The sequence below is a fragment of the Nothoprocta perdicaria genome, unplaced genomic scaffold (genome assembly GCF_003342845.1).
Source record: "Nothoprocta perdicaria isolate Ctin4 unplaced genomic scaffold, notPer1 scaffold_14, whole genome shotgun sequence".
Taxonomy (NCBI): Eukaryota; Metazoa; Chordata; class Aves; order Tinamiformes; family Tinamidae; genus Nothoprocta; species Nothoprocta perdicaria.
Window position 1 is genome coordinate 7,120,314 of NW_020454538.1, and position 17,261 is coordinate 7,137,574.

At 37.7% G+C, this 17,261-nt stretch overlaps 1 protein-coding gene across 1 annotated transcript in view; it reads right to left on the bottom strand.

Annotated features, from left to right (window-relative positions):
• STK32B (serine/threonine kinase 32B) overlaps positions 1 to 17,261 on the bottom strand; it is a 147,225-nt gene that overhangs the window by 31,448 nt on the left and 98,516 nt on the right. Inside the window, exons 5-6 of the mRNA XM_026034222.1 lie at positions 10,300 to 10,337; positions 6,438 to 6,527 (exon numbers count right to left, since the gene is read on the bottom strand). Coding sequence (XP_025890007.1) covers positions 6,438 to 6,527; positions 10,300 to 10,337 — 128 coding nt within the window. The remainder of the gene's footprint in view (positions 1 to 6,437; positions 6,528 to 10,299; positions 10,338 to 17,261) is intronic.

Here is a 17,261-nt window from a genome sequence, read left to right on the forward strand (position 1 = left end):
CAGGCTTAATGGATAACAGATTGATCTGTCTAAATAAAATTTGAACTTGATTTTGACTGAATAGATTCAGGGAAATGTTAATAGCTTTCTCATGAGCCTGATGAGAAAATATTAATTTTCACTTTTCTCTGAAAAATAAATTCAGAGAAGGTCAGTATTTTTTCTAGGTTGTGTTTTAAACAGAAAGCAGGAATCAAATTAGAGTTATGATAAGTGATCTGATATTTAGAAGAAAAACTGTTTGAAGAACAAAAGGAAAGACAACAACATTCATTTTTTCCCAGAATGTAAACATGAACTTACGAAACCATCAATTTACCCCCTAGAGTTTCTCATGTGCTAAAAAGATCTCGATTCTGATGGACAGTTTCCTAACTAAGATCTTCCATGTGGTAAGCTGCTAACTTCGGGTGTATAAGGTAAAGTGCTGCTTAAAGCCTGAACATGCTGGGCTGGCAATTTTCTAGTGTGAGGTCTAGAGCTTTTAGTGTGACTGATTTTGCGCCTTTAGTATATGAGTATTAAATATGCCATATTTAATACTCACATTAATGCAATTGAATTGAAATGAATTGAGTGAATAATCAAAGTAAATATTTTACATACTATTGCATACTATAGACACTACATTTAGAGTGCCTTATTAGTCTGCTATATATTTATACACCCTCTCCTGCATCGATTCACAGAGTGCTGTCCTCAGAAATCCCTCTGCATTACCTAATCCCTTATTCTGGTGGCTGTGCAGAAATTCTGGCCTCGTGCAGCCTGTGGAAATCAGCCCAGCAGCTAAGAACGTGTGATGATTTCCTACGACTGGATACAAAGTCATACAGAGAAGCTATTCCATCTTCCCTATTCCATCAGAACACCCACCACAGCTGCAAAGTCATCTTGTTTTCCTAACAAGCTGATGAGGGGATTGGGTTCAGAGAAACTCATAGGCTTTGGGGGAGATGGGTCTGATGTGGAAACAGGTATCTGATTGAGAGCTACTGTTTGGCACTCAGAAGCACTAAGGTCCTCCTGACTCACACAGTCCTACCAGGTTAGCAAATATCTTTGCCTTAGTTCATGCATGCAAAAACCTGCAGGCTCGGAGGAGCTGCATGACTTGACCACAGAATACAAGTTATTTGGAGGCCTGAAAAGTCTTGCTGGGCTTCTGGCTATCCCTCTCCTGCCTCTGCTAGTCAGGAGATGTTTAATGTTTTTTTGGATACCTCAGAGCCTCAAACCCTCTCCCTTCTTGCCCATCATCATCAGAAGAAGCCTCCCAGCCTCCCCACCTTAACTTCAGAGCACTGTTTACTATGAATGAAAACTGGACCAAGGCTGAACCCTTCTGAAAATCCAACTCCAGATTTGTCCCTGTTGTACTGTAACTGCCTCAGGAACAAATCTGAAGTGTCCGTACATGATATTTTAACTTTACCTGTAAAATTGATATCAGGATATCCACTTTTTTTCCTCCAAAAGCACACCCACACAATATTAATTAGCACATACAGATGAGTCATACATTCTAAATCTTCAGAAGGCCTCTGTAAATTCACACCTCTCTGGTAATCTCAAATATTCAGCAATTCTTCACTACAGGAGCAATCTATGAAAGCAGCTGTGAATATCTGAGATAACAAGCCTGTAAGATAGGGAGAGGTAGCTGAAACTTTTCAGGTAATTTACTAGTGTTTTTATTGCTTTAGATTCTTGGTACATTTATGAGATACTTTTAGAATGCTAAAAGTTACTTTATTGGTTTGCTGTGAAATAAAGTCATGGTGGATTATTCAGATATTTTCATTCTTTACTGAAGAAAACCTCAAACCCTCTGACTCCACTAGCACTAAAAATAGAGAAGGTATTTATAAGCTGTGAGTGGGAATGTTTACAACACCCAGTGTGTCTCACAACATATCATTATGGAGGTGTAAGGAAATTCCACCACAAAAAAAATCAAATAAAGCTGGTGAGCATTAAGACAGGTGCTTCCATCGAGGCATATTCTGTCATGCTTTAATCACAACAGAACAAGCCAATGACTGTTCACAGCATGAAAAAGCTGAGAACAGAGGTTCCAGCTATGGACCGTGGCTGGGGACTGCACTTGCTCTGCCCCACGATGGTTTTCCTTGCACCCACTCGCTGTGCATTTCCCCACAAGTGTTTGCATCCACTCACTAGAAGCACACATGCCTGTCAAAAGTCAGCTAAAAGGACATTTTGTGTTGCTTGCCAGGGTAGGTATGACAGCCTGACGTATATGAGTTTTTTAAGAGCTATTTTTACAATAAAATCCTTGACAGCACCCTCAGTCACATTGGAGTTGAAGGTTTGGGGAGTAAATTTGTGATGACAAAATCACGAATGGACAAGACACAAAGACACCCATTGTATTTTAGAGCTGCAGACGCTGGAGCAACGTGAGACAGAAACTCTAAAGAACCTTGGAAAATCAGGCAACTTCAACATTTCAAGTCAAAGGGTGATTTGTACTGAGGAAAAAAACTGCAGCAGCAGCTGCAGCTGATTTTGCCAGACTATTGGTATCGTTCCTTTTAGATTCACTGTTCTCCATGTCTTTGTTGCAATGTGTAGCATGTATTTTATATGTCTGAATGAATCAAATAGGAAGGTGGAATGTACAGAAATTGGAATGTTCCTGGATAAATGTTCAGGTTTTGTTGCATTGCATTCATATACATTGCATATCATATGCAGGAAAAGGCAAAGAAAGATTTATCCTGGGAAAGACTTGGGGACACAAAGGTTAATATGGTGTGGAATTAAGCAAAGGCTGCAAGAGCTGACTTGCACGATGCTTAGACTTAGAAGGCAGGTTGTATTTTAGACTATATTAATCAGAACTGCTGGTGCATTTCCACAACACAATGGCAGTATATTGCACTTTTTTTCCTGGATACAAGTAGGCAGTCATGCTGCATTTGAATTAATCTCTCCCTGGCAATTTCTCAGCCTATTCCAAAGAGATTTCAAATGGGATTAAACATAATATTTTCTGTGTATTCTTTAAACTGGCAGTAGGTAGAAATTGGGGGAGAGTGAGCCTTTATAAAAGTTCCAGATGGGGAAATCACACTCCTTATCTCTGCTGTTGTCGAAACTAATGTATTGTAAAGCAAGTTTTACAGGAATTGCTACGTTTGCTTGGTTCTGGTGCTCAGCAAGTGACTTGCTTGAAGGTATTTTTCAAGGGTGATAGAAGGGTGACATATTCATGGTAATGCAAACTTGCTATCAAACTCCAAGCTTCTTTGGTTGTTCTCCGAATGACTTATGCAAAGCCACATGGAAAATCCATGATACAGCCCTAAACCCAGAGATCATACCAATATCATACAACCATCGAGATCAAAAATAATGCTTTTCTGATTCCAGCAACAAAAATGTATCTACAATATTTTCCTAAAGGTATGACTCTCCACTAAGTTAAAAGTGTAAATTAAGAAGTGAAAGTCAATTCACTTGGAGAAAATGCAGCACCAATGAGGGTCTGGCCCTATCTGTCAAACACTTGATATTTGAGGTTGTTTTGCTGAAGCTTTGATTCCTAAGCTGTGCCTCAGAGAATACTCAGCCATCACTTTTCATCCTGAGACAGAGAGTTGTAACAGCTCTAAAAGCTTTCCTGCTTCCTGCAGCTCCTGATAAATGCAAGGTTGACTCTTCTGACAGAGTAGCTAAGACTCTAAACCTGTGACTTTTGCATTTCCAAAAGATGAGGAAGGCTTACTGAAGAGAAAATAAACTGATGGATGGCATGGAAATCTCTTCACAAAGGGCATTTTTTTTAAATCACTTCATCTTGTGGTGAGATGGCTGATGGGGAAGGTTTGATGTGTAGGGAGGAAGGAAGATTCGGGGACAGAACAGATTCAGGAACTGAGGTGAATCAAGTCAGCAGCTCATCTTTGTGTGCATCTTGCCGCTGTCCTACTCCATGTCCAGCTCTGTCCTTACTTGTGTCAGCTCAAGATGACCATGGGTGCATGGCTGAAACCATCCATGACCTCATCTAGCTTTTCAGAAAGGCAGAAAAAGGACACTTTAGACTTAAGATGGAGAAAAAAAAAATTGTAATGATCTTAAGTTGAGGAATTCATCCCAAAACAGTAAAACTATGAGGACAAATCCATCTCTGAGACTAATATTTCCCTAACAGGTTCAAGAACGCCAGAACTGCCTAACAAACAGGAAGTACAAGTCAGAGGGACATAAGTGGAATTTAGGCAGAATAACCTGGACTTAGACATCTCTGCATTCAATAACTAGGTCTCTTAAGAAGGATTTGGGAAGCATTTCACTTCATTGAGTAATGCCAGTTTGGCAAAGAACGTGTGTTACTTCTCCTTTTTGGAAAATGGAGGTGGGGGAATTGGAAATCAAAAACAGCTTTGTCATTATCCTAAAACTGATCCCTAAAATACAAAACCTTAGAGTTTACTTAGAGCATATTTAGAGCTTGCTACAGATTTTTTCTCTTCTTAGCTAGCTTTCTCTTGTGAATACAAATATGCAAACAAAATAACTAAAAAGGTGGTGTCCATCTGTGTGTGCAAATAGGCTGGAAGAATCTCCAAGGGATGCTAAATTTCCTGTTAACACTGAGCAGAATATTTGAATTAATCTGCTTCTGATGATTTTAACACCCAGATGATCTCTTCATACTTCATATTCAAATTATGACAGGCAGATGCTAAAATGCTAGATGACTCCTAAGCAAATACTCAAGTTTCTTCTGTTATCTTTCATAATATGTTTTCTAATGCCTAACTGGGAGACCGCCTCAAGACTAAAAGTGTAAAGCCACTATATCAGTCATTTAATTGACTACCAAATAAAATTATAGAGAAGATTCTATTGCTATTGTGTCTGCTGTCATCATCATATATAAACATGGAAAAAAATATATGCTAAATTTGTTCCTGCAAAATATCTATTGTCCAAAAGGATTTTTTGAATAATGCATATAACAAGAATTTGCACATCTAATGCCAATGGCTTATAAAAGACTGCAGGCAGCTATTTAAGCAGAACTGGTGAGCCTAGAGATATACACTTTTTTTTTCTCCAGAAACACAAAATGATTGTCCTGGAAATAGTGGAATTTTTAGAGTATTTCAATCCCCATGTGTAAGGATACTTCAGTGACTGAAGTTAGTTTCACATATAAGTTGTACAGCTCTGTATGTTTGTGTGTGCCTATGTGGGGGAGACCAAATTATCTCTAGATTTTTTTTTTTTTTCATAAATCAAAACACCACATACAGGTAAAATGTTCATGTGAATTCTTGTTAAATTTAAGCAGTCGGTGTAAGGCAGGCTGTGACATCCTTTCCCATCTCTTTTCACTGTATCCAGGGATGCAGGGTACAAGGGTGAACACTTGGACACTGGCCCCAAGCACCCCATCTCAGCACCCTATTTCCATATACAGCACGTGCAGTGCTGACCAGCTCATCTAAGCACAGCATGAAGAGCATGTTTTTATCTTGAGCAGGCACTCTGAGCCCTATGCTACTAGGCAGAAGCAAAGAAACAGTGGCTTTTTGGTCCATGCTTCCAGAATATATTAGTGTGCTGGTATTTTGAGAGTGCATGGGTGTTAGATGTGCCCTGAGCATGCCTGGCAGAGAAAGCCTTTTGGGGACACACATCCATCTTAGACCAGTTTCTCCATCTAAGATAAGTTCCGTTTAGGCTAATCTTCCCTTCAGGTTACAGCAGTTTTATGCATGGACAGAATCGAAGCAGCAGATGCAGGTGAAGCCACAGTAAGTCAAATTACAGCTATATTTATCTGTGAAAACTATCCTAACTTGTGGAGAAAAAAAATGCCTTCAGGAAATGAACTATTAGCTTAGTCAAGATGCTTAACTCTTAAACACATGAAGTCAGGAGAACAGAATTTTATTCCCACGGCCTTCAATCTACACATTTAAAATTCACACAATTAAAACATAAAATGTCCCCTAAAGCCAAGAAACAGTAAGTGGTTAGTATTCTAGGACACCAAACAAGACATAAATTTTTGAGGAAGTTAGTTCAACTATGTGGTTAAGGATGAGCCTGGGCTTTTAAAATTACATTGTGTGTTCTCTGCTAAATATACAGTAATATAGTTACAACCCTATGTGCTTCTCAGTACACTGTGGGGACTTACATGAAGGAACAAGCTGAACCTCTCTCAAATTGTCTCACAAAACAACAACAGAATCTAACAGCACTGCAGAGACCAAACCATTCCCCAATCTTCTTATCTCAGATGCTTTCCTTTGCTGACACTCATTATCTAAAAAAAGAAGTTGCTCACATTTATTAGATGCTTTTAGAATTAAAAAAATCTTTTAATACACTTCTAAGTAACAAAAATGTGTGAGTTTTATTACATATTTATAATAGTCTTGAAAACTTACCCATGTAGGGTTTTGTGCCAGCCATGGAGGAAGCTTTTTCCGAGCCTTTCACTATGGTCGCTATGTTGAAGTCTGTGATATGAACATGTCCTGCAATTACACAAAGGGAAATCAAAGGTCAAAATAGCCCAGCATGCAAATATTCCTTGCTTTATTTAATATTAGATTTCTAGTGGAAAGAAAATAATCTGGAAATTTATACCATTTCCAGTATACTATTACATGTTCATCAGAGCTAGAAGAATTTTCTTGGCACCAGAGTGATGCCACACTTTTTCCACATGCTGCTCTTCATCCTTACCAGCTAGGGCCAACTCTTCACTGCTGATCACCCCAGAACCTTCTGTGCCATGAACATCAAGTGCAATAACCACCTTTTCAGAGTAGTAACATTGTGCATGAGCTGAAGTGAATTTTGTGGCCCTATACTTGAAAATGGCTCTCTCTAACAAGAGCGATCTCCTACAATCTCATGTACTTGTGACACCTGTCTGCTATCTCATCCACTTCAAGTTACAATCAGCCTGTTTTTTTCTGCATCTCCTCAGGGCAAAAAGGGAGTCAGGATGAAAAAAGATATTTTCCAGTACAATAACTATAAAATTAGATTTACAGTAGCAGAGGAGTGTGCATGTAACAGCAGCAGGTCCCAAATGATCACTCATTTGACAGTAGGTTACAAGATGAAAGATATGTGACATAAATTGGCCCCTGGACTTGCTGTCTGACCAGCTAGACAGCTGGTTTTAACTGAATTAATCAGGTTTGATGGCCCAAGCCTGACATCAGTTTTTTTTCCTGAGGTAGTTTACTACAAGTAGAATTAAAGTTGCTCCAGCACGTATGGCAAAGTGCTGCTTCCTAGTCCTGGCTTGCCAGGCAAGGTAAACAATGCAAATCTAGCTTGAAAAAGTTTCTGCAAACTTTTAATACTTAAATCTCTTATTTGGTTGTGCATCTTCCATTTCAGGACTCTTTTCATATGGCATGATATAAATATTATGCTGCCTGCAGTTACACCTGATAAAGCCGTTCTAGAGGACAGAGTTCATAGAAAGGTACCCTCTTCTCCAACTCAACCATGGACTTGGGTCAAACTTCTAAAACATCTAATATCTAAACTTCTAATATCTCTGAAGATATTAGTTATTCTACAGTAAATTAACCACTAGGATTGAGCCACATGAATTATGTCACGTGTTTAACTAGAGTTTTCAAAAACAGGTTCCTGTTTTTTATCATCATCCCAGCCCCATTCAGTGGCGAGGATGGAGCTGGCTCTAAGCATGATACAGTTAAGTGAAGGAGATTGTTACCACATTTGCTGCCAAAAGATGAAACGAGTTAAACAAATGACTTGCTTTTTGTTCTGATCTTGACTGTTCTGCCGATGCCTGACTAAGGAACAGCAATTTCAATAGAAGGTTATTCAGTGCCTACTGTCTAACCTCAGCACTGCTCAAAGTCTCAGGGAAATGCACCTGCCAATCTCCAAGAAGCCTGCAATCATGCCTGTGTGAACTTCAAATCTCAGAGTCTATAATTGGGCCAGGTCTGCAGTGTTTTGAAAGGCAGAAAGGACATCCAGTGCCAAAATGTAAGCTACTCCAAATCAACACGCACTGGAGGTTTTCAATGAAATGGTTTGCATGCTTTCCTGAAGCTTGTTCTCAAAAACCACTTATGAAGCTCTCTTCCTTAGAGATTTAGCTCTGAAAACATCATCAGGAATGTGGAAAAATATGACAAAAACTGAAAGTAGATAAAAGTAATCTCTTCATAAGGGGTGTGTGTCAGGCTGCCATAACAATAATTAGTGTTTATAGTTCAGTCTTGCATCAAATTATAAAATGACATTCTCCTTCTGTGGTGGCTGAAGCCAATGGCAGGTGCATAGCATGTTTGCAGTTTATTTCTGCAATAAAACACCCTGGGAGAAAATGTCCTGAAAGAGATAACTGAACAGCATACAGCCACCTCATGGCAGTAGGTAAAAGCAATTTCATGTGCAAAGTAGAATGAAAAGCTACAAGGATCTTGGCAGACTAATACATTCTCTTTTTTGACAGATAAATATTAAGTTCTGTCATTTAAATGGCAGTATTGTAAGTGATTCTCCCCATTAGAGTGCCAGCATGACAGCCTGTTGCAAAACACCTATCACATAATATCCACTCAGACTGATGCAAATATTTCATTTGCAATGAAAATTGCCTCTTCAGTGTTGCATTGTTTTCTCTCCCTTTTATTAGATTTCTTCTCACTTAACAAAACCCAGCACACACGTGAAGTGTTATGTACTTCAGTAAAGGCTTTGGTTAAAAAAAGTCTTTCTGTAAGGCAAGGGACAGATTGGGAAGATGGAACAAAAGCTGCAGCATAGGAGAGCCCAGAGCTGACTCCAGCTGTGGCAGAAGAAAGTGGTATTTAACAAGCTCGAGTGTTTGAGCCCAGTGACTTGAATTTTTTAAAGAATATTCAATTCTTGTCTTGAATATTTGAGAGCTGTCAATACCTCAACTTCTGTAGGAAGGCTTCTGATCGGCATCTAAGACATGTACTTTTGCTGTAACATTTGCATATAGAAAATGGAAAGCAAGCTATGGGTTGGACTAAAAAAAACATATAGGATATCGGCCATTTCATATTATTTCCAAAATTTCAAATTATGGCAACTTGGTCTCATTCTTTGCCCATTCTCTTGCACAAAGAATAAATGCAGAAATGGAGGTCTGTACCCTGGTTCCCTTCTTCTGAAAGGTGTCTGAGACAGACTGATTACGATTAAGCAGAGGAAAATACATATGATTTCAAACCTATGTGAGTTTCTAAGAGTATGCAACTGATGGGGTGAATGAGGGGACAGATAGAAAAAAATATCAAGTTGGAGTCAGAGCCACATGAGTCAGCACTGATGGGAAATCTCAGCGTAGTAACATTTTGGAGCAAATTCATATCTGGTTTGCCCTCGGAAGGTCAAGCTCTACAAGCTATTTAAAAAGCAACTTTCTACCTTTATCTGTACTACATACAAGAGTGTCAGCTACTGTGTGTGCAAACTTGGCATGACTTGGCAGTCTCTCAGTTATTATCAGCGAGGTTTTTAGAAACCTGGCTATATTGCAACAGATGGGTTCAGAAAAGCTATGCATTTCAAAAGGGGCAGGCATGTTTAATTTCCACATAACCATGTAAAAATCTCAAATATACTTTCAAAGCCAGGATAGTTTCAGGAAAATGAGTTATTCCCTGTGCACTCACATCTTTTATCAAGGTCAGGAAAACTGTGCATGGGAGGAGGGTTAACACTAATGCAGACACACCAGGCGCTTCTCTAGTGAAGAATTTAAATATCTCAGAGTTATTTTATATAATATCAATATTGCCAGTTCTGTTGTTCAGAAGTTCATATTTCAAATTATTGAATCTATGGTTCCTGCAGATTGACCAGAATTGTTAACAGCAACAGTGCCTTAGACACACTAGCTAATAGATCATGAAGTGATTTAAAGGCATCTTTAATTTCTTTTTCATTTCAGGAAAAATGTGCAACAGCTCTAAGCTCTAAACATTTTCATCTCAGTCCCATTGTTCTAAACCCCTAAAATGATAGGAACAGTGAAGGAAGCAGAATAACATTAAGAGAATTCTATAAAGCACTTCTCTATAAAATACAATAATTATAGTCCTCCTAGATCATCAGGTAGTCCCTTCAACCATCAATGGAATAATTCTGTTTCATATGCACAATGGACAACAGATCAGCTAAATTTAGAAAGAAGTGTTTGTCCTGAGAGGAAGAGCTTTCTGGAAAAGTGGAGGGGGGACTGGGAAGAAGAGAAAAGAGTTAATAACCACTTACCATGCTCATCCAATAGTATGTTGTCAGGTTTGATATCCCTGCAAAATAAGAAAAGGAGTGTATTACATTTGATACTCAAAGATGACTTGCAAATTTTGAAGCTTTTCTCATCCAGGTAGAAGGGTTGGGACATGTAACTTTTTAAAAATCCAATGAAAACCATACTATTCAACAATGACAAGAGATCTTTTTATCTGTGTCTTTTCACTGCTTAGATAAAACATGTGTGACAAAGACACTGTGCCAGTTTCTGTTCCATGACGCTCTGTTTTCACACAGTTAGCACTGACAAGGAATTGTTTTTCATTCATGTTTTATTCCTTACAGCAGCAGGAAGAACGAGAGAAAAGATTTGCATTGTGACAGTATCTCAGTGCCTCTGGGACTCTTCATGCAACAAGACCAGAAAATCATTTAATCAGAAATACCAGTGACCCAACCTTTGTGGTAGAGCCTACTAATGGCCGTGCTCATGCACCTGACCACTGACGACTTGTAGTTCAGCTGTCTTATGCTACTGGGATAACTCTAGCAGCTCTAGTTTTAAATCCCAAACCTGCATATATATAGCTATAGGAGAGAGAGCAGCCTGGGGAAGCAAAGGAAGGTAAGGCAGGAGATTATGATAAGACGAAACACAAGCATAGTTCTTCTCCTTAGGTCTTAGCACAAAGAGGTAGCATTGCCCTTGCTGCAGTTTTGGGATCATCTGGAAGTTGGCTTTATGCTCAGGCTGCTGCCAGGAGGGAGGAAACAGCTTTTCCCCTTCCACATTTACAGGTATTCCACTACCTTTCTTGGGTCAGTATCACTCCTCGCTCTGTGGAGCTGCTCTGATGGAAACTCATCTCTTCTTTTGCTGCTCTGCATAGGCTCCATCATTCGTCCTGCCCTTCAGCTTCCTAAGGAGGACCTGGGTGTTGTGTAGCACTGCCTTGCACTTGTGCTCAGCACAGATTTGAAGTCAGGCATTTGGTGTGCTGCTGTCTAGAGAGGAAGATGTGTCGATGCATGTTGTGCAAAACATTTACCGCTTGGTCTGAATTTTCTCCTGGATTCAAAAGAGAAGCTAATGCAAGTTATTAAAATAAGCTGTTAAATGAGTCTTCAAACAAGCTGCAAAGACTTCCATCTATATATCTATGTTTGGATATATAAATGACTTTCAACAGAAACACCTTTGACTGTTAAATTAAACCTTTTAAAGCTTGCCTACACCAAGTCCATCAAGCAGACCCTTCATGTCTCAACTGGGCTAAGAAATGGACATGAGACCCTTTCTTTCAAGATAAGGTGTCTTACAGACAACAGTGATATGTTCAACTTTGCCTCCAAACTCTTTTCCCCAGTTTAATAAAATCAAAATTAAGATTTGGAATGGTAAGATTCATTAGCATTTCACTGATAATGAAACTGAGGAAAAGTAGAAATTCAGCTTTATAAAGTACTGTCATATGTATGATGATGTGGCACCCAGAGATTGCTAATTACAAACCCATGCCTTTTCCATCTTGTTTTAAGATGAGTTTAAACAATCTTATGTGAATATCTGTTATGGTTTTGCACGATTAAATAGAATGTATAGTGTTACTCTCACCAAAAAAGATACTGACAAATCCTCCTTACATCTGTACATAACCTTAAATATATTCTAGATGCAGTTGCAATTGCAATGTTCAGGAACAGTTGAGCAATAAAATCAGATCTGTGCTTATCTATCTGTGACTAATTCAGACGGTGGTTTATTCCAGACACAAATCTAAACACACTGTACAGCCTTTCCTATGTATGAGATCTTCTCCAACGCGTGCTCCACTGACCTTGCACTGTTGCTGGGAGGAAATCAGCCCAACCCACCAGCGCCCAAGGCACCTTGATTCACTCACATCTCTGTCTCATATCTCGAAATAAGTTATTCTGAACTGTTTTTACAGCAAGTAAAAGTCATGGGCTAACTTAAGCTAGAAGTGGAGCAAGTTTCTTGGGTACTTTATTCCAGAACCCAGGATGCTGCTGTTTTGGAAGCACATGCCTCTCGAGGTGCACAATGAGTAGGTTCACATTACAGAGGAGAAAAAAAAGTGCAACGTCCAAGGGAAGAGCCTGCTTTCTGGTAGTGCTTTTTCATATGGTTGTCCTCAGTTTATAGCCCAGTGCTAAAACCTCACTTCTCCACAGGCAGCTGGTTGACAGCTCCACAGACTGTAGAGGAGCAGGACCAGCTGTACAGTGCATTGCATTAACATGCCAGGTCTGTACAGTAAGTGCTCGTGGGGGATTCAACACAGTCAGTGTGAAGACCTGGCAAGTTTAGGAGCAATGCAGTTGTGATATATTCAGAATGGCACACTTGTGGCATCTATTATACAGAAGACAGCTAGTCCCTTTAAACAAAAGTCTAGTTAAGTACGTTTCAACGGTTCAAGCCTTGTTTATGCAGGCAGGTAGATTTAAAACATAAACATCCTTTAGTTAAGCAGATTAAATTTGAAAACGTTAAGTAAAATTCTATTTTGACTGCACATCAGATTTCCAGAAAGCATTTTTCCTCTTAATAGATCAATTCAAACAGCATACATCAAATTCTATCCTTAGGGATTCCATACATTCAGGATTTTCCTGCTATGCACATCCCCAGCTACACAAACAAATTGAAACAGTAATTTCATGATCCAAATCCCTTGAACGAGCTCACAAGAGAAAGCCAAGCATTTCTGCAAGTAATAAACTCAAATTTTATATTCAACCTGGGCTGCCTTCAAAGTATTCTCTGAGTAATAATCAGCAGAATTCTTCTAATCACTGTTCTCACTCACAAACACAACTTGCTCAGTCTAGGCTGGTGCTACTCCAGCTCCTTTTGTTCACAAAACAAAATCAGAGTAGGGACCAAAAATTGGAAGTAGATGAAACCTTCAAGCTCTTCACTCAGTGGTAGGAGCAAGTACAACTATTATGATAGCTGGGCCAAGAAGCTCAGAGGTGCAAACAGGCAAGAAAAGATCAAAAAAAAGCAGAGCTTAATTTACACTTGTTGCTACCGCCTGTGGAAACTATTTCTAGTTTCCTTTGTTTGCTTAGAAACAATGTCATACTGAAACTGTCTACTGAAAAATGAAAGAAAAGATACTTTTCCGTATGTTTTCCAAGTTTTTTTTTTAAAGATCGTTCAGCTTTATTAATAATCAATTTGCATCTTCTATAATACCTAGGCTGAAATGCCATCCACTCTTGAAGCTATTCCCTCTGCTTGAAGGGAAGTTTTGCCCAGTTTGTACTCATTGTACGTGTAAGTCAGCATCCACTCAACTCACTGGAAAGGCTCACAGTGATAACAAGGACTCAGGTTCAGATATTTACAGGGTCAGTTATTGTTTCCCCTCAGATGTTACTGATTAGGGTAAAAACAAGTTTCTAAACTAAGCAGATGACAGACTGTGAAGTCTCCATCCTCGGAGATTTTCAGATTCCACTGGCTCAAGCCCTTAGCAGCTTGATCTGATCTCACATCTGACCCTGCTTTGGGCAGGAGGTTGGATTTGGGACCGTCAGAGATCATTTCCCATCTGAATTATTCCATGATTCTTTGAAAAATAATATGTACAAGCTCAAGTCCAACACCCTCCTCCTTTTGGCTACAAGAAAGGGATAAAGGACAAATGGAATAGGAATGTTTATGCAGAAATCAGTGAGGCTTTGATATGGTACAGTATAGCTGCCTATTATGGAAGGTTGTCATAGTTTTCAATCATAAACTCTGTCATGGGGCTTGGTTACTCATGAAGTAAAAAAACCAGGAATAATAAATAGCCAATCTTCAGCATGACAGGAGATCAAAATTGAACTGTCTAACCATTTGGTACTGAGGAGGTCTAACAATATTTACTAGTGTTATGAAATGGCAAACAATGAAGGGTGTCTTGTCTGAAGAATACTCTGAAAAATGGCAGTAAGAATGAGCAAAGCTAGATGATTACATTGTCAATCCCAGAGACAAATAAGAGTAGGCACAAAATATATATAATCTATAATAAATAGATTATTATATATTATATAAGTATATTATATAAATATAATATATAATCAGAAGGTTAGAATTTGAATTACTAGTAGGGATTAAATTATCTTTCCAGGGGATGCATATTCATATCCCTTTCATAGATCAATGAGTCAAAGGAAAGAAGATTGGAAGGAAAGAAGGAATGAGAAGTACTGTGGTGATGCTATTTGCTCTAAATAGTGAAATTCAGAAAAATCTCTAAAAAAAAGTTTCATGCGCATCTTTATAGATGCACTGTAACTATTGATCTAGGCTGGACCTGAAGCCGTGATCTAGAAATGGTGGGGTTAGGGTTGTGGTTGGTGAAATCAACCATCAGGTAACTAGTTTCATTACCAGAAGAAAGAAACTACTTTTAGTTGACTACTACAACATAGTGATAATAACTAATTATGAGTAGCTATAAAAAAAAAAATTGAAAAAATATTATGCTCTAATTTAAAGCATAAAAATTGTATGTCCTCCTCCAGGTCTCCAGATTTTATATCATCTAAAGGAAAATAACTGAAAAAGAAGATCTGGGGAAAGATGGAATATAAAAACAAATAAACTAACAAAACAAAACAAAAATACCCTGAGACTAGAGAACAGATTAGGGTTGTTTAGCTAAGCGCAGTGCCTTGCTATATGTGATATAACAGGCATCTAAAATAATAAGTACTACCTAGAAGGTCAATACAGCTTCCCTGATTGCTTTTGGAGTATAAAAGCAAGGTTTGCATTTCTTAAAAATGAAATAACTTAAACAAGCAAGATTTTGTTTATATAACTGTGAATTAAGCTCTGAAGTTGATTACTGCAAGATCTAATTGCATATAAATGCTTGGGGAGCTTAGACAAGGACTTACTCATGTATGTGAGCACTACCAGCTAGAGGTTCTCCAGCTAAGACTAATCTAATTAATTTAGGAAAGCGCTTCTCCGGCTAGTACAGGTGCTGGCTACCCTTCATGTATTTCAAATATACCAAAAATAATGCAGAGACAAGGTCTCTGCTTGTTGTTAAACCTGAGAGAATTGAAGAACTATCACTGCCCATCTGTTTCATGCTGCTCTCATATTTTGCAGCAAATATACAAACACTGCACATTTGGTTTCTGCCATTTTAAATTTTGTTTGTAGTTTTCTGCTTTTGCTTGCATTTTCTCTCAGTTTTATCAAAAGCTTTCATGTGTTGGTTTAACAAACGGGCAGGTGTTCTTTGCCAACTAAGCTGTTTTTTAATATTATTGAAGGAGATATTTTACTTATACCAGTCCTGAATGGGTCTGGATTTATGTGTTTAATAGCTTCTATCCCTTTATTAGGTATCAGCCAAATCCAAAATATATTTTATCAGATTTATGTCTTTTGGATTTCGCTCTTTCCCTTGCTGACTCAGAGTGGGATCTAATACGTTATCATATTTCTATTCTTTAGAGCTTCAGAAGACTTAAGTGATCGGACAGTGATCCCCTATGAATATTACCATTAATAGTAAATTTAAATGCATTATTGGGAGTATTTCCAGTTTTAAATGATGGCTGATTATTTTCTATGAATGAAGAATGTTGTGATTTCAATTCTTCATTAAATAGACATAACTAACTTAGAAAACTCAGTTGTGTACAAGCTTATAGAATTAAAGTGGTTGGCAAAGACCTTCAAGACCAAGTAGTTTTCTATAAACTACCTTTAACACTACAAATCCTTACAAATCTCCTCCAGCACAAATGGGAAAGCCTACATGCAACTAAACTGGATCATAAGCGATGCTCATCTCTGGATGCAGTCAGAACAATATTGACACTTAGAATGCGTTGGCTTATAGCTAATGCAGCTTATGTCCATGCAGAAAATTGTTCGTTTCTTGTAGACCATTTCAAAACAGCCAACTGAAAACAACAAATTATTCTCATAAGGACAGAAAAGAAGCAAGATCCAAACTAAGACCTTTGAAATTAATGGAAGAGATTATGTTGACTTAAGTAGACGTGTTTTCATCTCCATTAATGTTTCTCTTGTGAATTGTTCTCTTAGCGCTGACAATCTAAATGTAAGTTGTGCAGAACAAACAGAAAAAAAAAAACCAAAATGAAAGATTTAGGATGTAAATCTGTTTCTTAATTATGAAGATCATTGCTTACAATAATACTTTTCTCTTTATTCAGAAAAAAGATTTAAAGTTATGTTTTTCTCAAAAAAAGAAAATTTTGTTAAGAATACAAAAAATCCCCTTAACTATTTTTAAACCTATAAGTAGCTCCACTATCTTGTTGTGAGATCCTAAATATATCCAGTTTTTCAAAATATTCCCAATAATCATGACTAAAAGTAAACATTCCTTATACTCTTGGATATGGAGAGCATTACAGAAAGATATAGGAATACAGATGTACTGAATATTATCTGAAAATCTGGAATACAGTTGTCATCATTAAAAAAGACACAGAAAAGGACACAGAAAAAACAATTTCTGAATAAGATCTTAAGTCATGCAGAGGTAATTATCTATTTACTGAGTTCCTGATTCTCTCAAATATTAAATTATTCTCAGCTGTTTGCTCATAACTCATTTATATAGCACAGACTATATCCAACCGGAATCTTGTACAAATATATATATAAATATAAAATATATTTATATTTTACATATAAATATATAAAAATATTTAGTTTGAGTTAGTCATGCTGATTTTTCACATTAAATCAGACTTTCACCTTCAGTTCATCATAACGAACTGAATAGTTTGGAACAAGTTTCATTAAGATTAATAGTAGATGTATAACAATTCTTAACAGCCATAAAAGTGGCAATGAATTGAAAACAATGAGTTTCAGCAATGGAATATTCAACATTCTTTTTTTAGCATTCTATCAGAGCACTGCAGTGAACCATATATTATGAATATCTATATATTAT